The sequence below is a fragment of the Stegastes partitus genome, unplaced genomic scaffold (assembly GCF_000690725.1).
Source record: "Stegastes partitus isolate 25-593 unplaced genomic scaffold, Stegastes_partitus-1.0.2 Scaffold620, whole genome shotgun sequence".
NCBI classification, from domain to species: Eukaryota; Metazoa; Chordata; class Actinopteri; family Pomacentridae; genus Stegastes; species Stegastes partitus.
This window is the reverse complement of record NW_007578351.1, coordinates 310,333-336,189: the sequence shown is the minus strand read 5'-3', so window position 1 is coordinate 336,189 and position 25,857 is coordinate 310,333. Positions and strand designations below refer to the sequence as shown.

The window sequence follows — 25,857 nt, the reverse complement described above, 5'->3', positions numbered from 1 at the left end:
TTCAGGACACTTTTCCCACTATATACTACATCCTGATGCGTTTTCAGGACATAGTCTCATAGTTAGGGCTGGTGCTGGGCTTCCAATAATACACTGAGCACCTCTCCTGTACTATCCTCTCTTTCACTCAAATGTGTATACCACCACTGCATCTCTTTAACTTTGTTTCCTCTCTCTCCTGTAGTGTGTGTTTTGTCCTCTCTGCAGGTATCTCTGGCTCTGACGCTGCATGTTTCTGATCTGCAGCTTATGGCCAACTTATGGCTTCCAGTGTTTATTGTTCTCTCATGCGTTGTTTGTCTGCTTCTCTCTGCTTTTTTTCCTCTTCTCTCTCCATTTTAACCTCACTGCAAATGGTCAAGGCAGATGGCCGCCCTCCCAGAGCCTAGTTCTAACTGAGGTTTCATCCTGTTAAAATTGACTTTTTTTTTCCTCCCACTGTCGCCAAATGCTTGCTCCAAGGGAATCGGTGGATTTATTGGGTTTATTTCAATAATACAATATTGTATAGTGTTGACCTCACTATGTAAAGTGCCCCGGGATGACTTATGTTGCGACTGGTGGCTGTGTGCTTGATGAAATCAAAAGAAGGCTCCATATGTCGTATGGCCCACTTCAGCCTTTAGGGTTAACATCATATTTAGGTAATTTGACTTTAGAAGGGGTTTTTACGATTTTTGGTAATAAAACTGTGTCGCACTGCACAGAAGACATTTTTGAGTTTTACCTGCTTCTAAACATCGTTGTGCTGTTTCCGTAGTAGTGCAGGACTTCATATTGCAGTGACAAATGAGCCCACAGTGAGTAAAAATGCAAATGCAAAATGCAGAAAATGCCCTCAAACTGCCTGGAGGTCTAATGGTCGCAGTCAGCAGGTTAGAGAAATATGCTTACTAATGAAGCTTTGGCAAAAGTTCAATAAGGAAGACCTCTTTCCTCACATTCTGACTTTATTCCTGTTTTTCTATTTTTCTCTGTCACGTCCGCTTTTCTCCCCGCTGTCAAAATCCCCACAATTAGAGTTCCGACGTCATTGCATTTGAACAATGAGCTTTCCGCCCGCGTTCCTCAAGCTCATCATTTTCTTGTTGTTGCGCTTTAAATATCATTGCAATTTGGTCTCCCTGTCTTTCAGACCTACCACCACACAGCCCGCCTCCTCCCCATCAACAATTACTGACTCCCAGGATGTCCACGGAGACTCAGACTTAACCACCTGCTGGCCTCAGCATCTCTACTCCAGGATATCATGCCTTATCTAATATGAGCCTATGCATAGTGAAAATGTTTTACACTGATGTGTCTAATCAGAAAGTCTTCTCTGGTGCTACCTCAAATATTGTTATAACTTCCAATTAACCTCTCTATCTTGAAATGAAATTCCAAATAGTGGAGTATATACTGACATAAAATCACATAAAAGTCAGAAAGAGCCATTCTCACCAACAAATGCTTTTACTTTTGATACTTCACATAAGTGGCACATACCATGATTCAGAGTCAGCTTTTGCAGCATGTCACATCTCTATTTCATCAGTGCAGGAGGAAGACATTTAAAAAAAAGGTTTTTCTTGTACAGTTAAATGACTACGTTTTCCACCACCAGTGCTAATTCCTAATAAGTAGCTATTCAGTTAAATTACATGTTATGTGTAGATGACCCTATCAAAACCAGCCTATAGTGAGACAATGGAGGGAGGGAACGGTTTCCTTTCTACACAACAGGAGACTTAAACAGTCGGAGCCAGCGAAGGAACATTCCAGTCTAAACAGCTCTCTGTGCAGCCACTTCAGGCTCTCACACTGGTGCTTATTCAAGCAGGAAGAAAAGTAGCGGGGCTAAAAGGTTGTGGGCATATTCGGGCTTTAGTAGTGACTAGCAAGTGTGTCTTTGTGTGTTGCGCGTGTCTATGGGAGAGAAAAAAAGACATGGGGGGAAAGTAGGACAGAGAAAAAGAAGGGGTAGAAGAGACGGGCAGCCACAGCTTTCAGCATCGGTGAAGGTGCTTACAACGCACCTTAATATTTCTATGTGTCATGAGTTATTTGTGTCACCTATTCTGTATTTGTTCACACGCGCGCGCGTGTGTGTGCGTTAAATGTGCTGAGGGACTAAAAAGCTGCAGCCACAGTTGCTCCTTCTGATAGGGAACCCTCTCTCTTCCTGTCCACAAGGTCAGTTCCTGCTGTTCGCCCATCTGCCCGGTAACCCCCCTGTGACCCTGTGGCCTTCCGCGTTCTGCATCTCGCCAGATAAGAACGTTTCTGTGGAAACGGCGAGCGATGCTTAGTTTCCTACCCCTCACTGACCCCTGCTGGGCTCCTTCTAATCCAGACCCCATACCCTTCACCGCCTTGTCCCGAGGCCGTCGCACAAACGTACGAGGCTCAGAATGCAGAGGCGTGTCGTGCCGCTCTCCTGCATCTACAGGAGAAAATGCTGCCACAACCTTGAACCTGGTGACTCCACAATACGTGCACGGCCAGATGTGACATGTTAATGAGGAAAGCCGCAGACAAACTCCGCAAAAAAAAACACCTCTGTCATCGCCGGAGGTTTTATGCACGACACTGTATCCGAAGTTATGCGTCTGTCTGCAGGTACATGTGAATATTGCTGCTGTGAGCGGACTGGCTTTTTGGTGCTGAACTGAAGTATATAAATCAGACTGTTTCTCGGTGAAAGAGGAGCATTATTTGATGAGTCCTCGGCTCCCTCCAGGGAGGAAGCCAGTCAGAGAGAGACAGGAAGCAGAGCGTGCTCAGGGTCACGGTGTCTGAAGGATGAGACGGATTTGTGAGCAGTGAGGACATTGACATGCAAGCGCGCGCACACACACAGAAAGATAGACAGACGAATGCAGACACACACGCACAAATGCACACACACACAGACTCACACACAGACTCACACACAGCACAAAAAGAGATCCCTGGTGCTCATGACCTTGGATCAGCCAACTGGGCTGAAATAACATGAGGAGAGGTAGATGGAGCTGACAGTCTGAAGGCTTAGGGATGAGGGTTCACAGGGGGACTTGAGAGGTGTGTGTGTGTGTGTGTGCATGTGTGTGAATTCGATAAGTACACACATACACATACACACACACAGTTGATACATAGATCAGATAGTTAAGTACAGTAACTATCACATCTATCAGATCAGCTGGAGGATGATGAGAGGCAGAGATACTGTGTAAGGTACAAGGAAAAGGTTATCATGTTTCAGTTTCAGTATCAAAGTATTGCAGTGATATTTGTACCCATGAGTACATTTGAACTGCTAATAGTGATTTTGAAATCCCTTGAGAGAAAGAAACAGAAAGAAAGAGACTTACAAAGAGATAGAGAGATGCTGACAGACTCACCTTGCCGAGTTGCAGATCAGAAATGGAGCAGGCATCGATGAAGGCCTGGGCGATGACTGACAGACAGGCGTCCATGTGATCCGTCTTATCAATGTCAAACACAAACTGGGGATTCTTCAGGATGTTCACCCAGAAACGCAGAGGTAAACTGCACAGACGGGGGAGAGATAAGCTTTTAAAAGCCTTGCACTTGCACAGCGAGACCAAAGGGGGACTAAGCATATCGTTTAGCTAGCTACCTGTTGGTTTTCCAGATGTGCAGGGTGTCTGGGTCTGTGATGCCCCGTTTGTCAGCCTGCTCCTCCAGGAAGTCAAAAAAGTATTTGACAGCCAGAGGGGGGCGGTCCGGAGGGATGCTGAGGATAGCCTGAAAGAGGTCATCCAAGAACTTCTGAAGAGTTCCCTGTGGAGGAAAAGGGGGAAAAAACAGCTCACATGTATCCAGATGCACTGTTTCATGTAATATACAATTTCTATGTGTTTTGTGAAGTTAATATCGGCCATAACAATACAAGACAGATGACTTGAGTTTAGTGGTCTTGTTTCTGGTTACCTTCGTAGAAAGCAGGCGTGTCAGGTAGATTTCAGGCAGGACTTTCTTGCGATGGCTCTGCCTGTGGGACCTCTTGGTCTCCATGAGCTCATCATGAGGTAGGACCTGAAAAAAAAACACGAGGCCAAAGGTTACATTACTGCACACAGGTTGAAAGCAACGAACCACATCATGAGCAGATTAATGAATGCACTACTGTCTCTGTTACATGAGGGGAATTTTCTGGTTCTTGCATTAGACACATGATCCAGAAACCACATCAGGGTATTTGGAAAGGCTGAATAATATACAGAATTAAGGAAGTGATGGGGGAAATTTTCATGGTTTTCTCCGGTTGCTGTGCACAGGATCATGTCCCTGACTTGCTCATACAAGTCTAAATGGGGTGGGGGAAAGAAAGAAGCAGTCGAATTTCACCTACTTGTGTCAAAAAAGGGCTACAGAACTATCCTGTAAAACTAACTATTCACCCGGCAAATTGTGTTCCAAGGAACTCATTATTCTAAAGTCAAAGGGCCCATATCTTGGCTGACGTTTATAAAAGAGCTTAAGCGGCATTAGTGCTGTCATGTCCTCTCAGCAGCTTTCCTTTTCACCTCCGCTCACCCCCATTCACTCTGTCATCAGGCATGCTCTGGGCTGACTAACACTGGCACACACAGGAAAAGCGCTGGTAATAAACTCAGACATTACTTATAGAAACATTCTGATTACCTACGAAGATACTCACCAAGTGCACATACTTCTCAGTATCCAGATCTTTGACTACGAAGAAAGAGACAAAAAAAAACAACAAAAAAAACATACAGCATGAAACAATGTGCAATCAGCAAGGTGGAGACCTGAGAGAATGTGAGGAGACAGGAGGATGGAGCACGGAGGAGTGTGACAGATAGGAGGGAGAGGGGAAAGAAAAAAAAAAAACGAGGGAGATTGACAGGAGAGCAAGGGAGATAGAGTGCATGCAAGAGGAGAAAGTGATTAAGGTGGACTGTGGGCCGGTTGGGGAGGGGAACTGTCTGAGAGAATGAAAGAGAAAGATTACGAGTGAAAGGAGAGAGAAAAGAGAGAGATTAGGGGAGACAGACACACAGAGTCTGTGATTGGTTCTGGAGCCGGTGTAATGAGATGGTAATGCTCAGCCAACGCTGGGAAAAAAAGCATTAAACCTTGGTGGTTTATATATAGATCTAAACACAAACACGCTCATACACATGCATGAACAGATATGTTAGGGCAAGGACGCATGTAGAAACATGTTCAAACGTAAGCACGGGTACAGGAACAAAGACAAACAGTAAATTATTGTACACATACCGGCAAAAACAAAGGCCGGCATTTGAGCAGGTATACACACAAAGACACCCACATAGTGAGTGTCTTCTCATTACAGTCTGCTCTGCCAGAGATGCTCCTGCCCAGCGGGCCTCAGTCCAACCCCTCAACACTGATCACAGGCAGGCAGGCAGGCAGGACAGTGTTTTATATTAGCCAGGGAGCACTACAGGCTCATAACACCCTCTTGATGCTTTGAAGCAGGAGCCAGGTTTGGTCCACATAAGCCTATTTTTGGCCCAGTATGAATGAGAGGGGAGGCTTTGATGGACAGAGCCTGAGCAGGAGTGAGCTCTGGTCTGGTACTGATTATGTAAGGTAGACCCTAAACAACAAGCGGACAGGCCCATTAAAGGCTGTATGTAAACTCATTTGTCATCAGGCAAAGCAGTCATTTTTATTCTGGGTTGAGTCTGGACAATAGGCCAACTTTTGTCACATTTTCACCACAAGCTGACACTTGTTAATGGAATACATGTATAATACGAAAAAAGAAAAAAAAAAGAGCTCTGGATGAAGCGGGAGCAGAAGATTATGTGTTGGGATTTATTAGGTGCGAGTGTGTTTAGATGTCCGCTGTGACTTTTGGGGACGGGAGGGTGTTCATGCATGTTTACATGAGCGTATCGTGTTCTCGTGACCAGCTAAGCATGTGCTGTTTCCTGTGATTGAGTGGGTGAGTGGGTGCGTGTACTTATCCAAGTGTGGGTGAGTGTGTGTGACAAAGCGACAGGGAGTGGGTGTGTTTGAAGGTGACGTACCTCTACCGAGGGTGTTCTCTTTCTTGTCTTTCATGCTCATGGCCAGCGATGCCCCCTCTGGGATCTGTGAAGGGGGAGAAGAAGAAGGAGGAGGTGGGGTGGAGGGAGGGAGGAAAATGAGAGAGGACAGAGGGCATGAGGTCAGGGGTGAGCTGGGGTGCACCAGAGCAGCATCATTAAGCTTGCCCTCGAGGGGAGTGAGGTGCTGAGAGGTGCGTGTGTTTGTGAATGTGCGTGTGTGTCGATGTTGCGTGCATCCAGAGTTGTGGCAAGTTTGCGGGAACCTGGCTGGGCTCATTAAAGTCAACCCGCAGTGAAATGGATTGAACAGCCTCGCCAGTGAACCCAGACTGTTAGTACATGCTGCAGCTCGCTGCTTTCACAGCTCTGTCCCCATGGCTCAGCAAAAACTAAACAGAGCACTTAACAAGTACAGGTAACAGGTCAGAGGTCGAGAGTCACTGAACGTCTGTTTACTCATGCACAAACGAACGCAGACATAAGCAAACACATATATACAAAGACGTTCTTAATGGGAGACCAGTACATGACACTTTACTTGTTTGTTACTTTCTCGAAAAGATCAGTTGTTGGAAGTGATCGAGTTGTAGGAAGTGAATTAAAAGCAAAACAAAGTTTCTACAAACAAAACTAAGCTAAGCTAAACTAAACTAAACTAAAATAAAATAATATAAAATTTAAAAAAATCAAATAAACTGAACTAATTCAATTCTACATGGTTATATATTTAAAGCACAACATTTATGTAGTTATTTTTTGTTTAATTTCTTGCATATGTGCACTATAATAATGTTATATAAAGCATAGTTACATTTAGTCTGCTATAATGACGTAAAGCAGAAAATGACGACAGAAAACCTTGATTAATAATTTTTTAAGGGTGTAAATATCAGTTACATCTTCGTACGGGCTCATGCAATGGAGGCCATTTCTTCTATTGGTTTATTTAACAGAGACATTAGTAATGCACATTAATCAACATTGTTGCAAGTACACCAGAGTTAACACCAGGGATATTTTATATCGGTAGATCCTGGACAGATGTTTTTGTTAACACCTGACTTACTTCTGCACAAGCAATTTGTAATTTAAACACTGGCACGAAACCTTAAGCATTTTACATATTACTCAGCCAAGTATTTAAGGCATACAGGAAATTCAAACTTCTGTTATTAATGACTTAGATCTTTGACAATTAACACAACATTTAAGCCATTTAACTCTTGCTTTGCGTGAGGTTTTGCTTATTGTTGTTTCAGTTGGATGTTTGACCTTAACTGTGTGGAGTGATTTACGTATGTGCTGAGTTTGTTTTCACATCAGCCGAAAGGGGAAAGTTTCTCTGACGCCTTAAACCTGATTTAACGCACATAGGTAGGAGCATGACTTCGATGCACCGCAGCTCTTTGGAAGCCATTTGTAGTAAAGTACGGAACAAGAAGTGTGATTGGAAAGTTGAAACCTCCAGAGCACCTAAAATAACAACGGATATGAAAGTAGAAGTTATCTTGTTTTCAGAAGCTTAAATTTTCAAATAAAAATATTTTCTTGTCCATTGAGTCTATGATTATAAATTAGGAGAAAGTGAAAATACAGTATGTGATTTATAATTTTCAACAGGTAAGATTACTTCTTTAACCTTTAATTATTCAGAGACTCTCTAAATCCCAAAATGTGAGTTTGAAAGGCTTGTTATCTTTAAAAAATGAAATAAAAAATCTACACCAGAGCCAGAAACTGTAAAAAGAGGAAAAATAGTCAGTTTTTTTAACTTTCCCATGGTCTATCAACTGATTATGTGTTCCATGCAGTCCGTTCCAATTTAACCAAATCTCAACCCAAAAATCGTGATAGTTCAACAAAATAACTTAATTCATCATGTCTCATTAAAAAAAATGGCAAAAGTAAACCATGTGCAGTAACCAGATTCAGTAAAAGACAAACTCAGTGCAACCAAAAAGCCAGTCATGACTCAGCTGCTATTGACAGCCATGGACAAAAATGTAGGGAGTATTGGGCCGAACAGCTAACAATGTTTACACAGAACAGAAAGGAGACAAGTATGAAAACAAACTAAAAGTGTAAGTAGTAAAATATCTATAGTATGTGGAGCCTCCATTTTCTTCCTGAATTGATAACACCCAGGAGTGCTTGGAAAAATATTCCCCATGTTCATTCCAGGTTTTTCATTTTTTTGTAAAAACAAATGATCAAAGAAATTCAACTTTTCTTTTTTTCTTTTCTTAGGCATTTTAACTGTCCTACTGCACAAGAGACATGCTTGAGTTCTCTTAACTTCTAGTCATGGTTCTGTTTCCATATATGTTTATAACTTTATATTGTAGTGAGAAATGAGCCCACAGTGAATATAAATGTAATAGGAGCAAACTACACACAAAAACTGCTTGAGGTTAGGAGGGTTAAAATATGACTGTGCTAATTCTTAAAATAAGTATCTAGGTATATTTCAGAAATATTTGTCAAGCAGTAGGATAACTTTGGAACCCCTTTGCCCTATACCTTTCCATTGTTAAAACTGCTTCTGTGTTAAAACTGTGTTTGATAATATCTATAACTGTCTGAAACCAACAATCCGACATTCATAGGCACTTAATGCACTTGTTGGCCAAGTCTGATTAGTGCGAATGCTTACTTGACACTATTATTTTGTATGCTGCTGTTAGAAAAATACTGACATGAACCATCAACAATCTGCTGCAGCTATGCTGCAGTAAATGACCCGTGCAATGCAATCATAAAAAGAAACATGGTGCAGCGGCAAACACCAGCACAAACAGAAGCACCTATAAAACACTGTTACAGCTACACGGTGGCTCCACCCATGACAGCCACTGACACAGTTTACATGACGTTGCCACATTCAGCATTTAGTACACATGGCAACACCCACCACACTGGTCTCCCACAAACACAAATATAAACACACCTGGTAATGGAAGACTGTATTGAGTTTCTTTCGTCCATCCTCCATCACTGACGAGTTGTCCAGGTCTTGCAGAAGCTTGCTGTTGCTGCCAGAGTCAAACCACTCTGCAGGAAACAAAAGGAGAGACAAGGTAGTGGCGTTAGACTATTTCATCCTAAATTTGGAAAAGAATATCCAAGACAGGAGGCAGCCACGCTCCAACTCTCTGTGTCACGACCTGTGGAAATATTCTCGGGCCATTAATCAAATCAGCTCTGCAGGCTGCACAGCTTTTGAAAGCAATAACTCTTTGTGATTATGACTCTACACTCTCCTCAATGCATTCTGTCATTTATTATATTGCAGCCTCAGGTTAGTTGAGCTTCATGAGAGGAATTGACCTTTTGCAATGGAGATTACTATATCTTGGAGGGTTGGGGAGGGGGAGAGGAGGGAAATAATCAGAGAAATTGTGCTCTTACCCAGGTCTACATCCTCAGCTCGAGGCCACTGGGAGAATGGCAGGTTTTTATAAAAGGCCTCTATGATTTTTTCTTTAACCTGGCAGATTGTGTCTGTATTCATGACCCTGACAGACAGCGAGTCCATGCCACAGCCCTGGAAGGAAACATTGATGTTCTGCGAAAGCAAACACAGGGCAAAGTGTGAAGTACGTTGCATGACAAATGTGTGAGTTTTGAATTTCAGTATGACATACTTTATTGATGTCATCTTAAATGAACACGTAAGTTTGACATTAACCTCCGAGTTCTAAAAGGCAAGACTCTGGAGGTGAAAGACAAACCGAGAGTGTGTGTGAGGTATCTGACCTGTGGCTTGGCCTCGATGTTCTCACGGAGTAGCCACTCCTCATTGAGGGTGTAGCGGGCCTTCCCTGTGATGGCGTCTATGGAGCCCTTGTTGATCTGTTGTTTGATTGCACACAGCAGCAGGAAAAAAGGCTCACCCACTGTTTCCTGAAGAATGTGACACAGAAGTGGAGTCAAAAATCACAGCTGTGGTAATCTTTTCTAATCAAACACATGTCATCGCTTTGCTGCGCCTCATTCTTTTCCATCCCCACCTTGAGGTAGCTGTACATGCAGATGGACATCCAGTTGGTCAGCATTTTCTCCACTACAGACTCAGTGCGGCGCAGCATCAGTTTGGGGTTCTTGGACGCCGAGGCATCGATCAGGTCCACCAGCAGATCTTTCATGATGCTGGTGTAGTACTCAAGCTTACCGTGGAGGGCGATGGTGAGCAGGGATGCCAGGCTGCATCTGAAGGGTGAGAAAACAGATTAGCAGAGGAGACGGATGAGCAATAACATGCTCTGGCAAACATGCCCTGTCAGTGCGTGGTCAGGTTAGATTTAAAAATAGCGGAAACATTGCAAAAACAACAAACACAGTTCAGCCCTCCCCACGGCACCTTGTGACTGTAGAAGCCAAATAAAGGCCTGATCTAATGTCGGGAGTGTCTGCGTCAGAGTCCAGAGGTGCAGGGGATTTCCCTAACAAAGCCCCTTTAATCCCACAGAAAGAGGCTGCATCAGTCGGTAAGTGCTGACACTGTGCTGGGACAGGGATGTGGTCTCGCCTCTGGAATTTTTCTCAGATTCACAATGACTGGTCCGTTTTAGGACATCGGGACCAAAACAGCTACAGTGACAGATGAACGACTGTTTACAAAATTGGAGCAGCTGCTTTTCTGGGCAGATATTTTTGTGCAATAGTTACAGACAGTTTTAGCTTGAGGAATGAAGAAGCTCCTGGATAAACACAGACACCCAACGCTGTACAGTAAATATCACTGCACGCAATACAGTTCATTATATTTTTGCTAGACTACTGAGCAGTGTGTAGAATTTAGGGGAACCAATCAGTCAAAATGAAATAGAGTATTTACGATTATGTTGTCTCCAGTGTATAATGACCTGTAAGTATCTATTGTATTTTTTTTCTAGCTTAGAATGACTACTTTATATCTACATATGTGGTGAGTCCTCTTCCTCAGAGCCTATCACTTTGCATTGCCAACTTTCTACAGTGGCCCAGAGAGAACAAACAAAACGCTGGCTCTAGAAAAGGTGCCACTTACACTGAAGTTGGTTGCAATCTGCAGCCTCACCTCTAGACAACACTCAATCCTTCACACTGGTCCTTTAAGTGTTGAGACTGTGGTTTGTGTTGATATTTTACTGAAAAATCCATCCATTCATCCATCCATCCATCCATCCATCCATCCATTATCTATACACCGCTTAATCCTCACTAGGGTCGCAGGGGGCTGGAGCCTATCCCAGCCAACATATGATATTGGAGCGGGGTATTGTACTGAAAAGTATTTCAAATAATTTCCCCACCTCATTTACAATTTTTTATGGCGCTGTTAAAATAATAAATCTAAACTAATTTGAATTTACTTTTTGGCCACTTGAGCCACAACATTTGCATCAGGTTTTGCTGTGTTTCTGGATATTTGGCTAATGTGCAACATTTACTTTGCATTTTGCTCCATTTGGGTCTCCACCATGCCCTGAGATAAATACAAGGGGTCAGTTTTCCACTATAATCATCACCAGTTAGTTGCTTAACTCTGTCTGTTTGCAAAAACTTTTTGTCTTCCTCCTGCACTGATGAAATCGGTAAGAGTGATAAATGGTGTGGGTCAGAAACCTGAAAGATGGTAAAATATTCTGCAAAGATCAGGAGAACTGTAGAGGTGGGTGATAAATATCCGTGGGCTCCTCCCTATAAAGACTGTTTTCACTTTGGCCATTGTTAGTAATAGAAAATGCAGATTTTAGCAGCTTTGAAAACACCTCACCACATAATGCAGTTCAATACGACAACTCCACCATCTGCAGCTTCAAAAGCTACCACAGAAACGAATGACCTTCCTCCGAACAATGGTTTCTCTGTGTACAGTCCAATTAAATACAAAGTGAGCAGTTACCTGTCTCGTACAGCGAAGTCTTTCTGCTGCTCCAAGGCGTGGACAAACGTGATCAGGAAGTGCTTGTTATTGAGGAGAGTGGAGAACAGGGTGATGCCCTCCTCTACGTTTGGCCTTGTTGTGTTGGTGGCCTGATGAGAAAAAGGGGGGATGAAACTATTATTTCTCTGCGTGATTTCGCCCTAACCGGATTACACACCTGCTGCGAGCTCCCTGAACTATTTCACCACCTCTTGTCTCAAGTGACCCATCTACTGAACGCTTCATATTTCTATGACATAGCTTCCCGACTGCTTCTTCGGGCACCTCCCTTCCTGGTTTTCGCCACAGTGTCTGTATGTCCCTTACTGTGTGTGATTGTCTCTAAATGTGCCGAGTCGACTTAATGAGTATGGCCTATCTATGGGTGCGACTAAGCAGCAGCGTGATGAAGTCTTCCCTCTGGACTGCAGCCATATGGCGTGGTTTGCAGCCTGACAGAAGGAGAACAGGGGTGTCCATTAAGATAAATGCCCGCCTGTGAGATTTATTTGCTGTGACCTGGAAAACACTTCCTGGGAAGACGATGTGGATCCAAGGCACTTCATCACCGTTAGACAGCCTCCCCCGGCTGCCGACCCAAAACTAGCGCTGCAATCTTTACTTTCTCTCGTTCTTACGTGCCTACACACATGCACGTGCTTCCACTTTCGCACATAGGTGTGTGAACGCACAACCCCCCCTCTTCTTTCCCACTCTCTTTATAACTCTCACTCCCATCTGCCCCTACACACACACACCATACACAACAGCTAGAGATGGATTTCGATGAAAAGCATACTGTTCGGCTGTCCACGAGTCGGTGGGAAGTGTGTCAACAACCTGCTATCAGCTTAGTGGGCAGAGAAGGTTGACAAGCTGAAATTTTTTTTGTCTCACTTAGGAGAAAAGCCACTGAATGGCATACATTGGCACCCATATGTGCAGTACACTGACACACTTCACACAAATGGAAAAGGTGCACACTATGTTTTCTTTACTGCTCATCAACAACAACCTCGCCATGAAACCTTAATAAGCTTCAGTGTGACCCAGTTGAGAAAGAAGAGGAAGTAAAAAAGGACCCAAATCGAGGCACTCTGGCAAAAGAAAACCTAACCTAATGGCTTAACCCCTCACCTGCCAGTCCTGCAGCAGTGGGTGGGTCTCCGGCAGCGCTCGGGGGCCCAGACCATCATTCTCGTACGCGGGCTGGACCAGACTCTTCTCATAATCTGAACACATCTGAAATACACATAAACATGCACAGAAATCTGTAACACAAAGTCATCTGTATTCATAAACATAAGAAGATGGATATACAGGGAGAACAGAGAGAGCCCAGCCTTGAGATGTTGGCTGTAATTTCGCAGTCAAGAATCAAAAGGCTGAATTTCTGGAGTCACATACGCAAAGGAAACATGACACCGTGACTCAAAACGTCACGATCCTTAATGGCTTTGGAGACAGAGTGACCCAGTGTTAAGAGGCAGCCTTTCAACACAGTCTGTCAATTGAGGACAGCTACATTTGGCTCGTATTCTAACTGTGTACAAATCTGTGTCCAACACTGTTTTGTGTGTGTGTGTGCGTTTGTAATCTCGGACAACCAGAAGCTCTCACACAAAAAAAAAGGAGCGCGAAGGTTCACGAGTGGAGCGTTTGCCGTCTGTACGCAATACTATGGAGAGACAGCAACACTTGAATTTATGTTTCGCTCCATGCAGCTTTTCAACACTCTCCAAACTCTTCTCTCTTCAAAACCCAAAACATTGTCCACTGCAACCAGCATGGCTGTCCTTGCGCAAGATTGTTTATACTTGCAAAACAGCGTGGGTGTGTGAGCTGAGTAAAGAGCGTGTTTTGAGAGATCAGGGAGAAAGTTTCCTTGTCTCGGTGCCCGCCATTGTTCTGTCTCCTTGAAAGTCCATGCCTGTGGTTGGAAGACAAAGCCCGCTGAGTTGTGTCTGTCGGTATTGGTGGAAAAACACCCACCCACAGACAGACCCACAGTCTACCTTCGGGGTGGATCGCACATCAGAAAAGTGCTTACCTATAGAGAACACATTAACTCTCCTGCGGGGTGCCAAACTGAGCTACACTTCTGTGGATGTCTGCTGTATGTTTAAAGGTTCCAAGGTGAATTTTTATCCTGCATATTACAAGCGGTGGGAAGTGTGAAATGGGACATGTAGGGAAAAAATATTAAAACCCCAGTGAGAAAAATGGCATTGTCAGTCTGCCAGTTGAAATCAGATAACGGGAGAGAAATAGGGTTTCTCACCTTGGGGAAGAACGTGCGTGTGACAAATTGTTTGTACTCCAAAAAGGGGATGCCCTGGCTGCGATTCAGCTCCTTGGTCAGGTCTGTCATGTCTGTCTGCAGCTCTGCAAAGCCTGAAAAAAAAAAATCCAGAAAAACACAAAAGGACTTGAATCATGGGACTTTTTATTTTTTTAGAAGAACAGTTGCTTCCTGTTTCTGGCTCCTCAAGATTCAATTGTTGCTAAGTAAAATGAGTGAGACATCTGTTTGCGACCGCCAATGCAGTAACCGACATTTTTCCAAGAAGAAAGTGACATTAAATCAGATGCAAAATTGCGCCGTTTAATTTCAAAGATCTCGTGTCATGTTCTGGTTGAATGCAACATACACCAAACACTAATCCTCTGATCTTTTTCCCCTTCTCGCTCTGTGTCTCTCTCTGCCAGATTGTGCAGCCCATCACGGCATGCAGGCAAATATTTACCAAACGACAATCAGAGCAGCCAAATCCAGGCTGAGGCTCTTATCCAAAACATGTGTGCCGGCTGAGGTTTACATGCAGAAACAGTATCAGCACGTCCAGACACCGACTTGAATCTGCATGCTAATATTGTAGCCACTTTATAGGGTAGCATGTAGCAGCAGAGGATAATGTTCTCCTCTAATGAGGCGCTGGAGATCGCTTTATGGAAAAGTGCTTCCTGTCACAGGATGAGAGACGTATTTGGGTTACAATGGCACTTTCTTCAGACTGTGTTTGTGCAGAAAGAAGAGAATACAAGACCAGTGGGATTTAAATCATATTTCATTACTCTTCCAGGTTATTTATCCTCCTCTAAAACACCAGTCAGTTCACACCCTCAACTCCAGATTAGATGCAGCAGGCCCCGAATACCAAGCCTCCCCTCTGCCTCACTTTTCAGACACAACCCCGCCCATTTGCGTAACCTGGAGTATGTCAATTTCCCTTTTTCCTTTACTCCCCCTTGTTCTGCTTTTATCACATCTTCAGTCTCAGCAGAAGTATCCCTCGCTTTGTGCACACTCACCCCTGAACACGTCCGCAAATCTATCCGTGTCCTCTGACTAAATAACCTCTCCTCTCCCTCCCACGCTCCTGCTTCTCCTCAGGCCCGCGGCCCTCGCTCCGGCTCCTATCGCTTCCTCCCTCCATTCCTCTTTCTCTATCCGTCCCCTCCATCTCTACACCATAAATCTGGGTGCTCAGACGGAGAGTGGCCTTCACACAGCTTTACTCTAATGCCCCAGACACACACAGAGCTAAAAACACACTCACACGCAGGCCTCGTTCCTATAGGGTAGACACAGCACAGGCGATGCGGCCACTCTGCGCGTCTGAGTGTGACTGATCATTTGTCAGACACTGTGTTTTGTGAGTCACGCTTACTAGGCACAAATCTGTCAACTGTTGTATCTCCCTCCCACTTCAGAGTAGAAAACCTCTAAAACAAATACACATTTTCCACGCACGCACAAACACGGAGACACACAGAAACAGGCAAATATGTGTGGTCAATATTTCGATCTTCCCACGAGCTCTTTTTCTTTCAACGTCAATCCGGGCAAAACATCATTTGTGGTTTAAATGAATTTGATTGCGGAGCGTGAGTCGAGGGGGTGTGTGCGCGATTCTGCATGTGTGCATTGTTCACCTTTACGGATCTCCTCTCTGATCTGGGACTCCATCTCCTCCATTTGGAGTAGAGTTTTCTGCCAGTAGCGCTCTGCCCTTCGGCTCTTTGTGCAGTACACTACAAGAGCTGAGAAAAAACAGGAAAGGAGTGTGAGAAACAAAAAGCAATTTGTATATGTTGTCAAACCAACAACTGTTATCACACTTGCAGAGCATAATAAAGGGGTCAAAATGGGTATAAAATGGATCTTTATAAAAATGATTTCCAGAAATAATCGTTTGCCACCTGTTAGTCCATGAAAAACGTTTTACGTGACTGTGTCTGAATGCAAGAACGTGACATTTGTCCACAAATTATTTCAACAGTTGTCATACCCACAAAGACTGATGAGAAAAAAGGGGGTTTCGTGAATAACTGAGAACAGATGAAAATTCACACTTGTGCCAATTTTCACCCGTACACCTGCCCTGCAGACACACTCGCTCAGAGATTACAGAGTAGAGCACACACACACACACACACACACACACACACAGAGACAGACACACACACGAGCACTCAGACGGCGAGGAACACTGGGGTCTTTGTGCGCTGGATACTGACGAGGGATGAAGCAAGCGCGCGAAACTATGACCCCTGAAATTCTTTTATCTGTTCCACATCTGGAGCATCCATTGCAATCGCAGGCACACATCCATCATCTGCTGGTAAGCGTGTGTACACAACCTACCCACAGTGCACAGCAGCAGCAGCACACAGCACACCACAATGGACACCACGATGGCCAGCTCACTGCCGCCGAGCTGCACTTTGGCGATGGTGTGATTGAAGTTCCCCACTTTCACCTAGAAAGAGAAAAAATAAAATAGCAACGGCATGTGAAACTGGGTCGAACTCCTTCAAACTTTGCTTTTTCTTTTGTTCCGTTTTATGTCTTCTCTTTACTTCTGTGATTCTTTCAAACACCATGACAGTCAGCGGATGTCATGTATTTCATCATGTCATACCTGTACTTTTATTTTTCAGCAGTTATTTGTCTGTTATCGTAGCAGCCACGGGAACACACTTCCTAAATAATACAATAATTAACCAAATTTGTGCTCATATTTTGCTCACTGTGGGCTCATTTTTCACTGCTATATAAGACTTGCACCTCTATGGAAACAGCCCAACCATGAATAGAAATAGAGAGAACCCAAAAATGTCTTCTGTGTATAACGACACAGTCATATTTTTTAAAATCCCAAGGTTGAAATTATTTGATTATTTAACTTTTTTTATCATTAAAAAAATAACATATACACTATTTTTCCAAGTGCCCACAGGTGATACAGGAAAAAATGGAGCTCCACATACTATGGATAGGCTTATAGACAAGGCATATTTACATTTTTACATCATCTGCAAGCTAGGTGTTTTTTTTTTTTTTTTACACTTCTGCACTTAAACTCTAGAAAGATATTTCACCATGCTGAATGCAGCTTCCACCAACTTTTTCACAACTTGCTCCTATGTATTCTGCTTTTGAGGCATGCTGTTTTTGTTTTGGTGATCAAATATATTTATTCTCTCCCTTGTTGTCTACCCTCTGCTTTTTTTTTAAACTTGGACATGTGCAAGTGATTTTGATTAAATGTCCGAATTTCAAGCGTAGATTTGATTAATTCTCCAGACAGAACCACACGTAACACGATTAGTTCAAAGAAATTCCGATGATTCATTCCGATTATACAGTTTTTGGCTCTGATGAATGGTGTCGTTTTTCTAGAGAGTCTGCTTTTCACGGCCACTGCCGAGTTTTGACGTTCAGAGGGTTGAACTGTAAAAAAAATGATCTTTTCCTAATTACTGCAAGTAAAACCTTTCAGCAAGGCTTCGTTTATAAGACGCAACTACAGATTATAATTATCCAACCACACAAAGTCAAAGACATCAAATGCATCTCATCATAGCTCTAAAATCTTTGTGTAATTAGAAATGAAAGTTATCTAAATCACACAACAAAGCTTGTCTGTATCTCACTAGTCCCACGCATTCATAAAAATACCCCAATTGTAAGATCTTTCGAGTGAGCTGCTGTTTAGATGCCATCACAAACCAACTCTAAAGCTGTACAAAGACGTCAAAAGCCCAGCGGCAGCTCTTTGGGTAGACTGAAGACGAGCAACTGATGTATATTAGTAGTAAAGATAACTGCAGCAGTCCAAATGAGATGAAATAAAGAAACGGACTCAAGATCTGCAACACTGATTTAATTTTAGCTACTGTCCCTCGATAGTTGGTTGTCAAGTGATCGGTTGGAGTCAAATATAATCTTTTGTTGTTTTTTTTTGTTTAGTTTTTTTTAAATAAATTCTGCATTCTACTACACAGCCACTAAAGGGAATTTGAGAGAAAGAGACGAAGATAAAGACAGAGGCCAAGGAAGATATGGCAGTAATGAGGAGGAATAGTGGAAATATTTTCTTTGTGACACAGTGTGAAAACGTCTGCAGCCCAACATTTCTTAATGGGAACACAAGTACCTGCACACGTGCACATCAATTATTTTCCTGGACACAGGTGCAGACACGCAGAAAAAAATTACACACTGTAGAGTCTGAAAAATGGTCTCTCGCTGCAATGAGCCGGAGGAGTCACGCAGTTCAGAGTAACCCAGATGTGACAAGAAAAGAACTTTCACTTCTGCCTTCTGATTAGTCAGCAGGGTCTCTGTGGTCCCTGCTCACATCGTTCCTTCTCCTTCCCCAATCCGAGCATACTTCATAAAAAAAGACTCAGATAAAAAGCCTCCAATCCTTAGACCAAATCCCTCTTACACTGGTCTTACTCTGAGGGGGGAAACTGCCTCACCGGGCTCCCTCCTTTTCTCATTCCGTCTTTCTCTTTCGGGTCCAAGCATTTATTTACTCAGACCAGCAAGAGAAGGCCTTCTTCCAGAGACTGCAACAGCCAGTCCTGGTGTAATGGAGGGGAAAATGCCATTGTTCCATGTTCCTGTTTCGCTTGGGGTACAAAAACACTGCTTCCCCACATCCACTTCTGCAGCTCAGCTCCACTTCAGAGCCAAGCACAACAGCATGTAAAAATAGATCTGCCACCGAAAGTAAGTGAAGAAACACAAATGGCCATAAGCTACGCAGCAGCCCAAGACGTATGCATTTATTCAAATGTGCCGACACAAAGGAAAATATACGTGTGCTCTGTATTTATGCCCCCTGTCAAATGTGCACACAAATCATCCTCGGTGCTCACGTGCAGGCGGCCCACCCGTTTGTGTTATGACATCTCATCTGACCCCTGCCCTGCCTTTATGTCTTCGCTAATTGCCCGTGTTTATTCTGAGACATCCTGAGAGACAGATGAGGTGGGAGGCTGCCGAAGCGAGTCACAGGTACACAGCGAGAAAGAGAGATAGATAGAGAGACAGAGAGGAGGAGAAATATCAGAATACTCCTTCTATTTCTGTGGCAAAGTGGGGAAATGGTTCTTACAGTACAACTCAGCTGAAGCAAGTAGAGGCTAACATGTGTTTCTGAGCTATTTCAGCCAACCACTACCAGTTTGGCTCATACTTAAATATAGATGAATGCTTTCCCCCCCTTAATAAAGTCCTATCAAAACAGACCAGAATGGACACCAACAGATGGGAAAGAGAGTTGTGTGAGTGTCCAGTTTTATCAGGACTGCACAGGCCTTGACCATGTCTTGATTAAGATCTTTAATTGTTATGGAGAGAACATGGAGACAAAACAAAAAAACACAAGAGAGGAGGGAGATCTTCACTGATTCATAATATTTGTGTGCAGATAGTGTCTGTGCAAAAGGTGATTGTGTCGGTGATGATAGATGGACTGATGGAGGACTGAAGACACGAAGAGTAATTACAAAGCACGTCACTGTTTTGTTGTGGCATCGTGGCACAGAGTGATGGCTCACCACCCCCACTAACTGCTGATTTATGGTGGCATGCTCGGATTCATAATGCATGAAGAGTGGCACACGCGCACCACTTACAGTGCATGGACTTGTGCAGATCAAATCTGTTTCAGTGCACATCACAGATGGTCCAGATTCTGACTAATTGTTTGGATTGAATTCTGCATGACAGATGGGTGATATCCTTAAATTATCAGAATCCATCCAGCAATATTTTTCAACATGGGGCTCGCCGTGTATTTGTATTTTATCGCTGTGTTTTACATACTTACAGTGACAGGCAGCTCTCGTTCGCTGGAGCTCAGCATGCCGTTGATGGTGCAGTGGAACAGCTGGTCGTTATGGAAGCTGATGTTACAGGGATAGGTGCCAATCATCACCGAGTATTCCTCGGGCACCAGCTCCAGATCACTCGGCACTTTCTGTGCGAGAAAATGAAATAAAAAAACAGCCGTCAGCCGGTCAGTGTTAGAGATCAGAGAGGGCCTACTTTAAACAGGCACAGATAACATTCATCAGGAGCTTTAACCCACACATATGTGCAGACGATTATATGCACACAGAGAAAGCAAGCTGCGTGTGGCAGGCCTGTCATGCAGCTGTCACACAGAGAAAGGCAGCAGAAAGCTCATCCACTTTGGCCTGGAGTTCAGCTTAAAGCAGCAAACATTCCCGCTGCCTCTCTCACATGGCCAGCAAAGTTTCTCTAAACAAACTCGGCGACGGTCATTTTTGCGTGTGCCCAAAACAACATTCTCAGGGCCTTTGCATGAGCCCGTCATAATGAGATGCAGGAGGGCCATTTTGTTTAATCAATCTAACTCTGCCATGCATCCATCTACGTCCTGCGTCTGACGGCTAAGACGTAGATTAATTAAAGGGACACTGAATTTACACATAAAGTGTGATGAAGAATAGCACTCAGTCTATTAAAACAGTTGCACAATCCCCCCTGAAGCTCTAGAAGGAGCTTTCTGCAGTCTGACAAAAACAATGTCAGTGACGTCATCACAGTTATCTGAGCTATGTAGAAAGCCTGCTTCACAAACAGTGGATGCAGAGTTATCATGGATGTTTATCAGGCAGTGAGGGTTAAATGAAAGATGCTGTTAAGCTGCATTATGGGAAAATTGTGTTTTTGGAGCTTGGCCCATACAAGGGACTAAAAGTTAGAGTATCTTGGCCTCTGCTACTAAATTGTTGTTCCCATGGGTCCTTCACAAGTCCCAAAACATTCTGGAAGCACAAAAATATGTCATGAAACAGCCTTTTAATATCAACAGAATCAAGTATCTATATATTCTTGCTTAGAAAATGTCTATATTTAGTTTATAGATGTTAATTCCAAGGGACAGTCATATTAGCCTTTAAAGGAATTTCAGTATTGGGTCTTATTTTCATGGCTTTCCAGCAGCTGAGATAACATTGTCCTTTACTGTTAGCTTACTGAATATATTGTATATTTGTGTATATGTCAGCTAATGATTGAAAAAAACAAAACAGTGCTGAAATGCCAGATACGTTCTGAAACATCCATCCATCCATTATCTATACACTGCTTAATCCTCACTTGGACACACACACACACACACCCTGGACAGGTCGCCAGTCTATCGCAGGGCCACACTTAGAGACAGACGACCAAGCACACTCACATCCACACCTACGGACAATTTAGAATCACAAATTAACCTCAACATGTTTTTGGACTGTGTGGGAGGAAGCCGGAGAACCCGGAGAGAACCCACACTGCATGGGGAGAACATGCGAACTCCACGCAGAAAGATCCTGGTGTCCTCACTGGGACCCTCACTGGTGACCTTCTTGCTGCGAGGCAACAGTGCTAACCACCACTTCACCTTGCAGCCGTGTCCTGAAACAGTTCTCCGTTATATAGTTTGTTTAGTAGTGTCCTGTTCAGGACAGTCCCTAAAATCCCCTTGAAAACCCAATGATGAATAATACAACGGACAGATTGTATGGACAGAAAATGAACAGTTGGTTTGTTGTGAACAAATTGCATTAACTAAAGCACTTTGTTTGAAGGTACAGGTCAAACCAGCAAGTCAGTTTGTGAACTGTGCTGAATTTGTTTTTGCAACAGCAGCAGCAGTAACACAAAAGCACCAGTTCATTTTAAAATTCCTCCTCTTCTAAGTAATTTTGGCTACCCTGGAGGTTTGTGTACAGCCTGTCTGGTCATATGACTGCTTGCGTCTCTTGATTGTTTTGCCATGTTGTGGCATTCTTAGATCTCTCTACTTAACTTGTTGTGTGCAGTGTCATTTTCATGAGTTACAATTTTGGCCAGATGAACAAAAATTCAACCGTATTTGTACAAAACTGCAGTTTCCCGTAAATATATGAATCACAAGTGAGGAAGTATGTGTGTGTTTGTCCCCAATGTGCTTCCTTGCTTTGATTACACCCTCAGGGCACAGTCCTGTCCCTACTGCAGGATGCAGCCCCCTGGGTCTCTGTCAACAAATGCTTCCTTATTCAGACACAACACACAAACATAACTCACAGACACAAACAGCGAGCGTCAAAGCTATCTTAACCAATATGTTTGAGCATATTGTTAAAAATGTATTTTAAAAACCCAATATGCATAACATTTTCACACATAAATTAATCACATGAAAACAACGGATTGTAAACGCTGAAACAGGATGAAAGCAAACAAAACCCACCCACATTCCAGCTCATGTCCTTAATATAGGATCCGCCTGGCTAACAAGCCCCGCTATTAAACAAACACATTCCCTCTCCAGCTTCTCCCCCCTTCAGGTCCACCACTAGTGGAATCCACCTTCCTAAATAAAACAGGAAACAACAGACTCGAGGAGACGGGCTGAGGCAGCGATTCCTGCAGGGGCCTCATCCTGGCACACAAACACATAAAGAGGAAGCTGCATCATGTTCAAACTTCCCTGTCTGTGCTTTTAGCATGTAGCACGTCGTTCGGTGTCACAGCCGGCAGGCCTTTAGGGAGATGAATTCATGCAGACAGGTGCTTAGTTCAGCCAGAACACAGGAACATGGGACCTCCCACTAAGCTGCCACGGCACCCTTCCCCCCCGAAGACCCCCAACAGAAATCAACACATTTCAGAGGACAGAGCCTTTGATGTGTTTTATGTGCCTCTGGTTTATGTGAATATGAATAAAGAAACGTTCAGCTCTGTCTGCTGTTCACAGTGGGTGCAGTCACGTTTATAGCAGCGCTGCTTTTGGAGCCAAAACACAGGCAACTGCCAAAAAATAGCATCACTTGTTCAAGAGTTTGAGTGATTTTTCAAAGCGAAGAATGTCAGCAGTTCGATTTCTCTTGATAATATCTTTGGTCCTGATTGCTTTTTGATGAAAAAATTGGCTTACTATATTTGTCTAATTTGTAACAATGCTGCTAGTAGGGACTGCGATGCCAGTTGGTTCTCCAGTGAACCCACCACTTCCCCAAACGAGATATCTGAACAACTACTGCACCCTGTATAGGTGCTTATGGTCCCCTGAAGATGAATCCTCTGTTGGTGATCCTAAAGCTTTCATCTGAGTTTCTTTGGTTTTTATTGAAGTGTTTTGTGCAGAGTATAGTGACATTTGGTTCAGGTATTTATGTGCCCCTGAAGGTGAATTGGGTTACCGTTGGTGATTGTGACTCATCAAGTCAAATTTAAAAGTTTGGCATATCTGACTTGGAGTCAGGCACACCTGGGTGTAGATGTTTTGACATGTTGCTCCTGTTTGATTCCCGATAAATGTTTTAGAACCTTTGTGATCCTGTGGCTTATTTTTTGTTGTTATACGTGTAATTGTAGTCCTGCTGCAACCATGCTGGTTCTGCTGCTGCATATGTAGGTGAGGATGCTCTTCTAAAAGACATTTATGATAGTTATGAAAGAGATAAATGAAGATTAAATTAAAAAAAGATACAGATGTGTCCAGCATGGTATGACAACATAAAGGCAAAATAAATACTTGGAACTGTACGTTGTACTTAGTGCTAATAAACCAATCCACACGTGTGGAACATTTTACCACCAAGCACAGCTTTGGCTGAGAACAGCCTCACAGAGCTGACAGCATGGCTGTAGACTCTTAAGCCTCACTGAATCCCTCATTTCTTATGTCTTTATTCATTTGCAAAGCACAAAATACCACATTTTGGTGTAGTCATTCAGCTAAATAATAAATATAGACTGTATTCCATCTGTCAAAGTTGGAATTTTAGTTCTTTAACTGACATTTTTTGAGTTTATTTCTTAAGTATTAGGTTAGTCATTATGCCTGAGAAACAGCAGAGATTTAACATGCAGATTAAATTCTTGTTTCATACGATTCTCACATCATTACAAACTTCTGCGGCACATTTGTGTTGAATAGAATGTTGTGTTAAAAAAAAAACTAAATAAATCTCTTTGACTGGAAGCTTCAGCTTTCTAACAGTTCATATCTTCTTGACTCATCAGCAAACCAACATAAGCACGAATATGAACCAAACATCCCATCTCAGCAGTGTCACTCACATTGATGATGAGCGTCAGTGGCTCTCCTGAATGGTGTTTAATCAGCTTTTCTTTGTTGGCGGTGAAGAACTGAGGATCCTCCACATATTCCAACATGAAGTGACCTTTATGAGGCTCCAACTCCTCCTCCTCTGGCTCATCATCAGAGGGGGATGGGCTGTCCCCCATGTAGAGGACTCCATTCAGGAAGAACTGCACGGAGGTCTGCTGGGACTGGCTGGATGCTGGGGATGGGCAGATGATTGTAGAGTCGGAGAGAACCTCACAGCGCTGGGGAAGGACCAGAGAGGACATGGTAGCTTAAAAACTGGCTTTGTGCCTTTTTAATTAATTTAAGTATAATTCAGTTCATTTCAGTTCAATTCAATTCAATATAATCTTATTCATGTGGAGGTAATTCACAAGATATGTCATTTCAAGGCACGCTATAGAAGATGAAGGTCTTACAAATTTTGTAGAGAGAAAACACAAAGAATCCTAAGAAAAAGAAGAAAAAAAAACTCCAGCAAAACCAGGCTCAGGGAGGATGGCCATCTGCCTCAACCACATGGGGTTAGGGTTACTTTAGTCAGATGTTCAATAACATTACCTACTTGTATTTTACTATAAAAAAATATATATATCATTTGGGTTTGTTTGTTGACATTTAAAAATGAAAGCAAATCAGCATATTTCCCTTTTTTTTTCTTAGGTAGCAACATGACACATGCCACGCTAAAAACATGTTTTTAATTTTGCTCCACTTCATTAGAAATTTCCACATGGCTGATTATACGACAGAAATAGCCATCAAAAGGGGAAACATTCGGCTCATTACTCACCGTTTTCCCAATTCCCAGCACCTGCATAGTGACACTCTGCACCAGATCAAAACCCTGGCCTGTCACTGTGATGGTCCTGCCACCACTGTGACACACACAAGAACAAGAGAGTCGCAGTTTAGCCATGACAAAAATGTGTCAACTTCATACTGGTATGCAAGTACTTTGGGACACTGCACCAAAGTGAGAGAGAAACGGAGGACAGGATAATAATGCAAACCAGTCTGACTGCAGTGAAAATCGGCTCATGTCATCAAAGACATGTCGCTGCTCTGTCACACACATGCTGTGCTGTTTCGAACACAATAGGAAGAAGATACACTGGACCACAATAAAGCAACGGCTCATGTGCAACTGTGAAGCTGTTTTTTTTAATGCATGCAGCGTGTGTGTTTTGCAGTTGACCTACCTGAGGAAGCTCTTTATGGGGTGAATGTAGCTGATAGTGGGGTTCTTCTCATAGGTGTATGTGGTGCTAAGCTCCACACCCTGACAGGGAAGGTCCTCAAACTCCACACACACTGTCACTGAGTCAGTGTGCGCCTGCAACGCTGGAGGCATGGTGCATTCAATCGTTTCATCTGTTTTCCTGTAAAAATGCAGTAAACATCGTAACCACAAAACTTGTGATGTCTGCAAATGTTTAATCCCAGAAATGTTTCAGATCACAATTGAAGTTATGTTTATTGCAGCTTGGCAGACTCT

At 43.2% G+C, this 25,857-nt stretch overlaps 1 protein-coding gene across 1 annotated transcript in view; it reads right to left on the bottom strand.

Annotated features, from left to right (window-relative positions):
* Positions 1-25,857, bottom strand: part of plxnd1 (plexin D1) — a 76,963-nt gene that overhangs the window by 10,184 nt on the left and 40,922 nt on the right. The window contains exons 16-33 of the mRNA XM_008289535.1: positions 25,562-25,741; positions 25,153-25,237; positions 24,332-24,601; positions 20,076-20,225; positions 16,595-16,709; positions 15,883-15,990; positions 14,228-14,340; positions 13,084-13,188; positions 11,926-12,056; positions 10,049-10,247; positions 9,795-9,941; positions 9,447-9,603; positions 8,986-9,089; positions 6,018-6,081; positions 4,652-4,686; positions 3,922-4,026; positions 3,608-3,771; positions 3,369-3,516 (exon numbers count right to left, since the gene is read on the bottom strand). Of these exons, the coding sequence (XP_008287757.1) occupies positions 3,369-3,516; positions 3,608-3,771; positions 3,922-4,026; positions 4,652-4,686; positions 6,018-6,081; positions 8,986-9,089; positions 9,447-9,603; positions 9,795-9,941; positions 10,049-10,247; positions 11,926-12,056; positions 13,084-13,188; positions 14,228-14,340; positions 15,883-15,990; positions 16,595-16,709; positions 20,076-20,225; positions 24,332-24,601; positions 25,153-25,237; positions 25,562-25,741 (2,380 nt within the window). The remainder of the gene's footprint in view (positions 1-3,368; positions 3,517-3,607; positions 3,772-3,921; positions 4,027-4,651; positions 4,687-6,017; positions 6,082-8,985; positions 9,090-9,446; positions 9,604-9,794; positions 9,942-10,048; positions 10,248-11,925; positions 12,057-13,083; positions 13,189-14,227; positions 14,341-15,882; positions 15,991-16,594; positions 16,710-20,075; positions 20,226-24,331; positions 24,602-25,152; positions 25,238-25,561; positions 25,742-25,857) is intronic.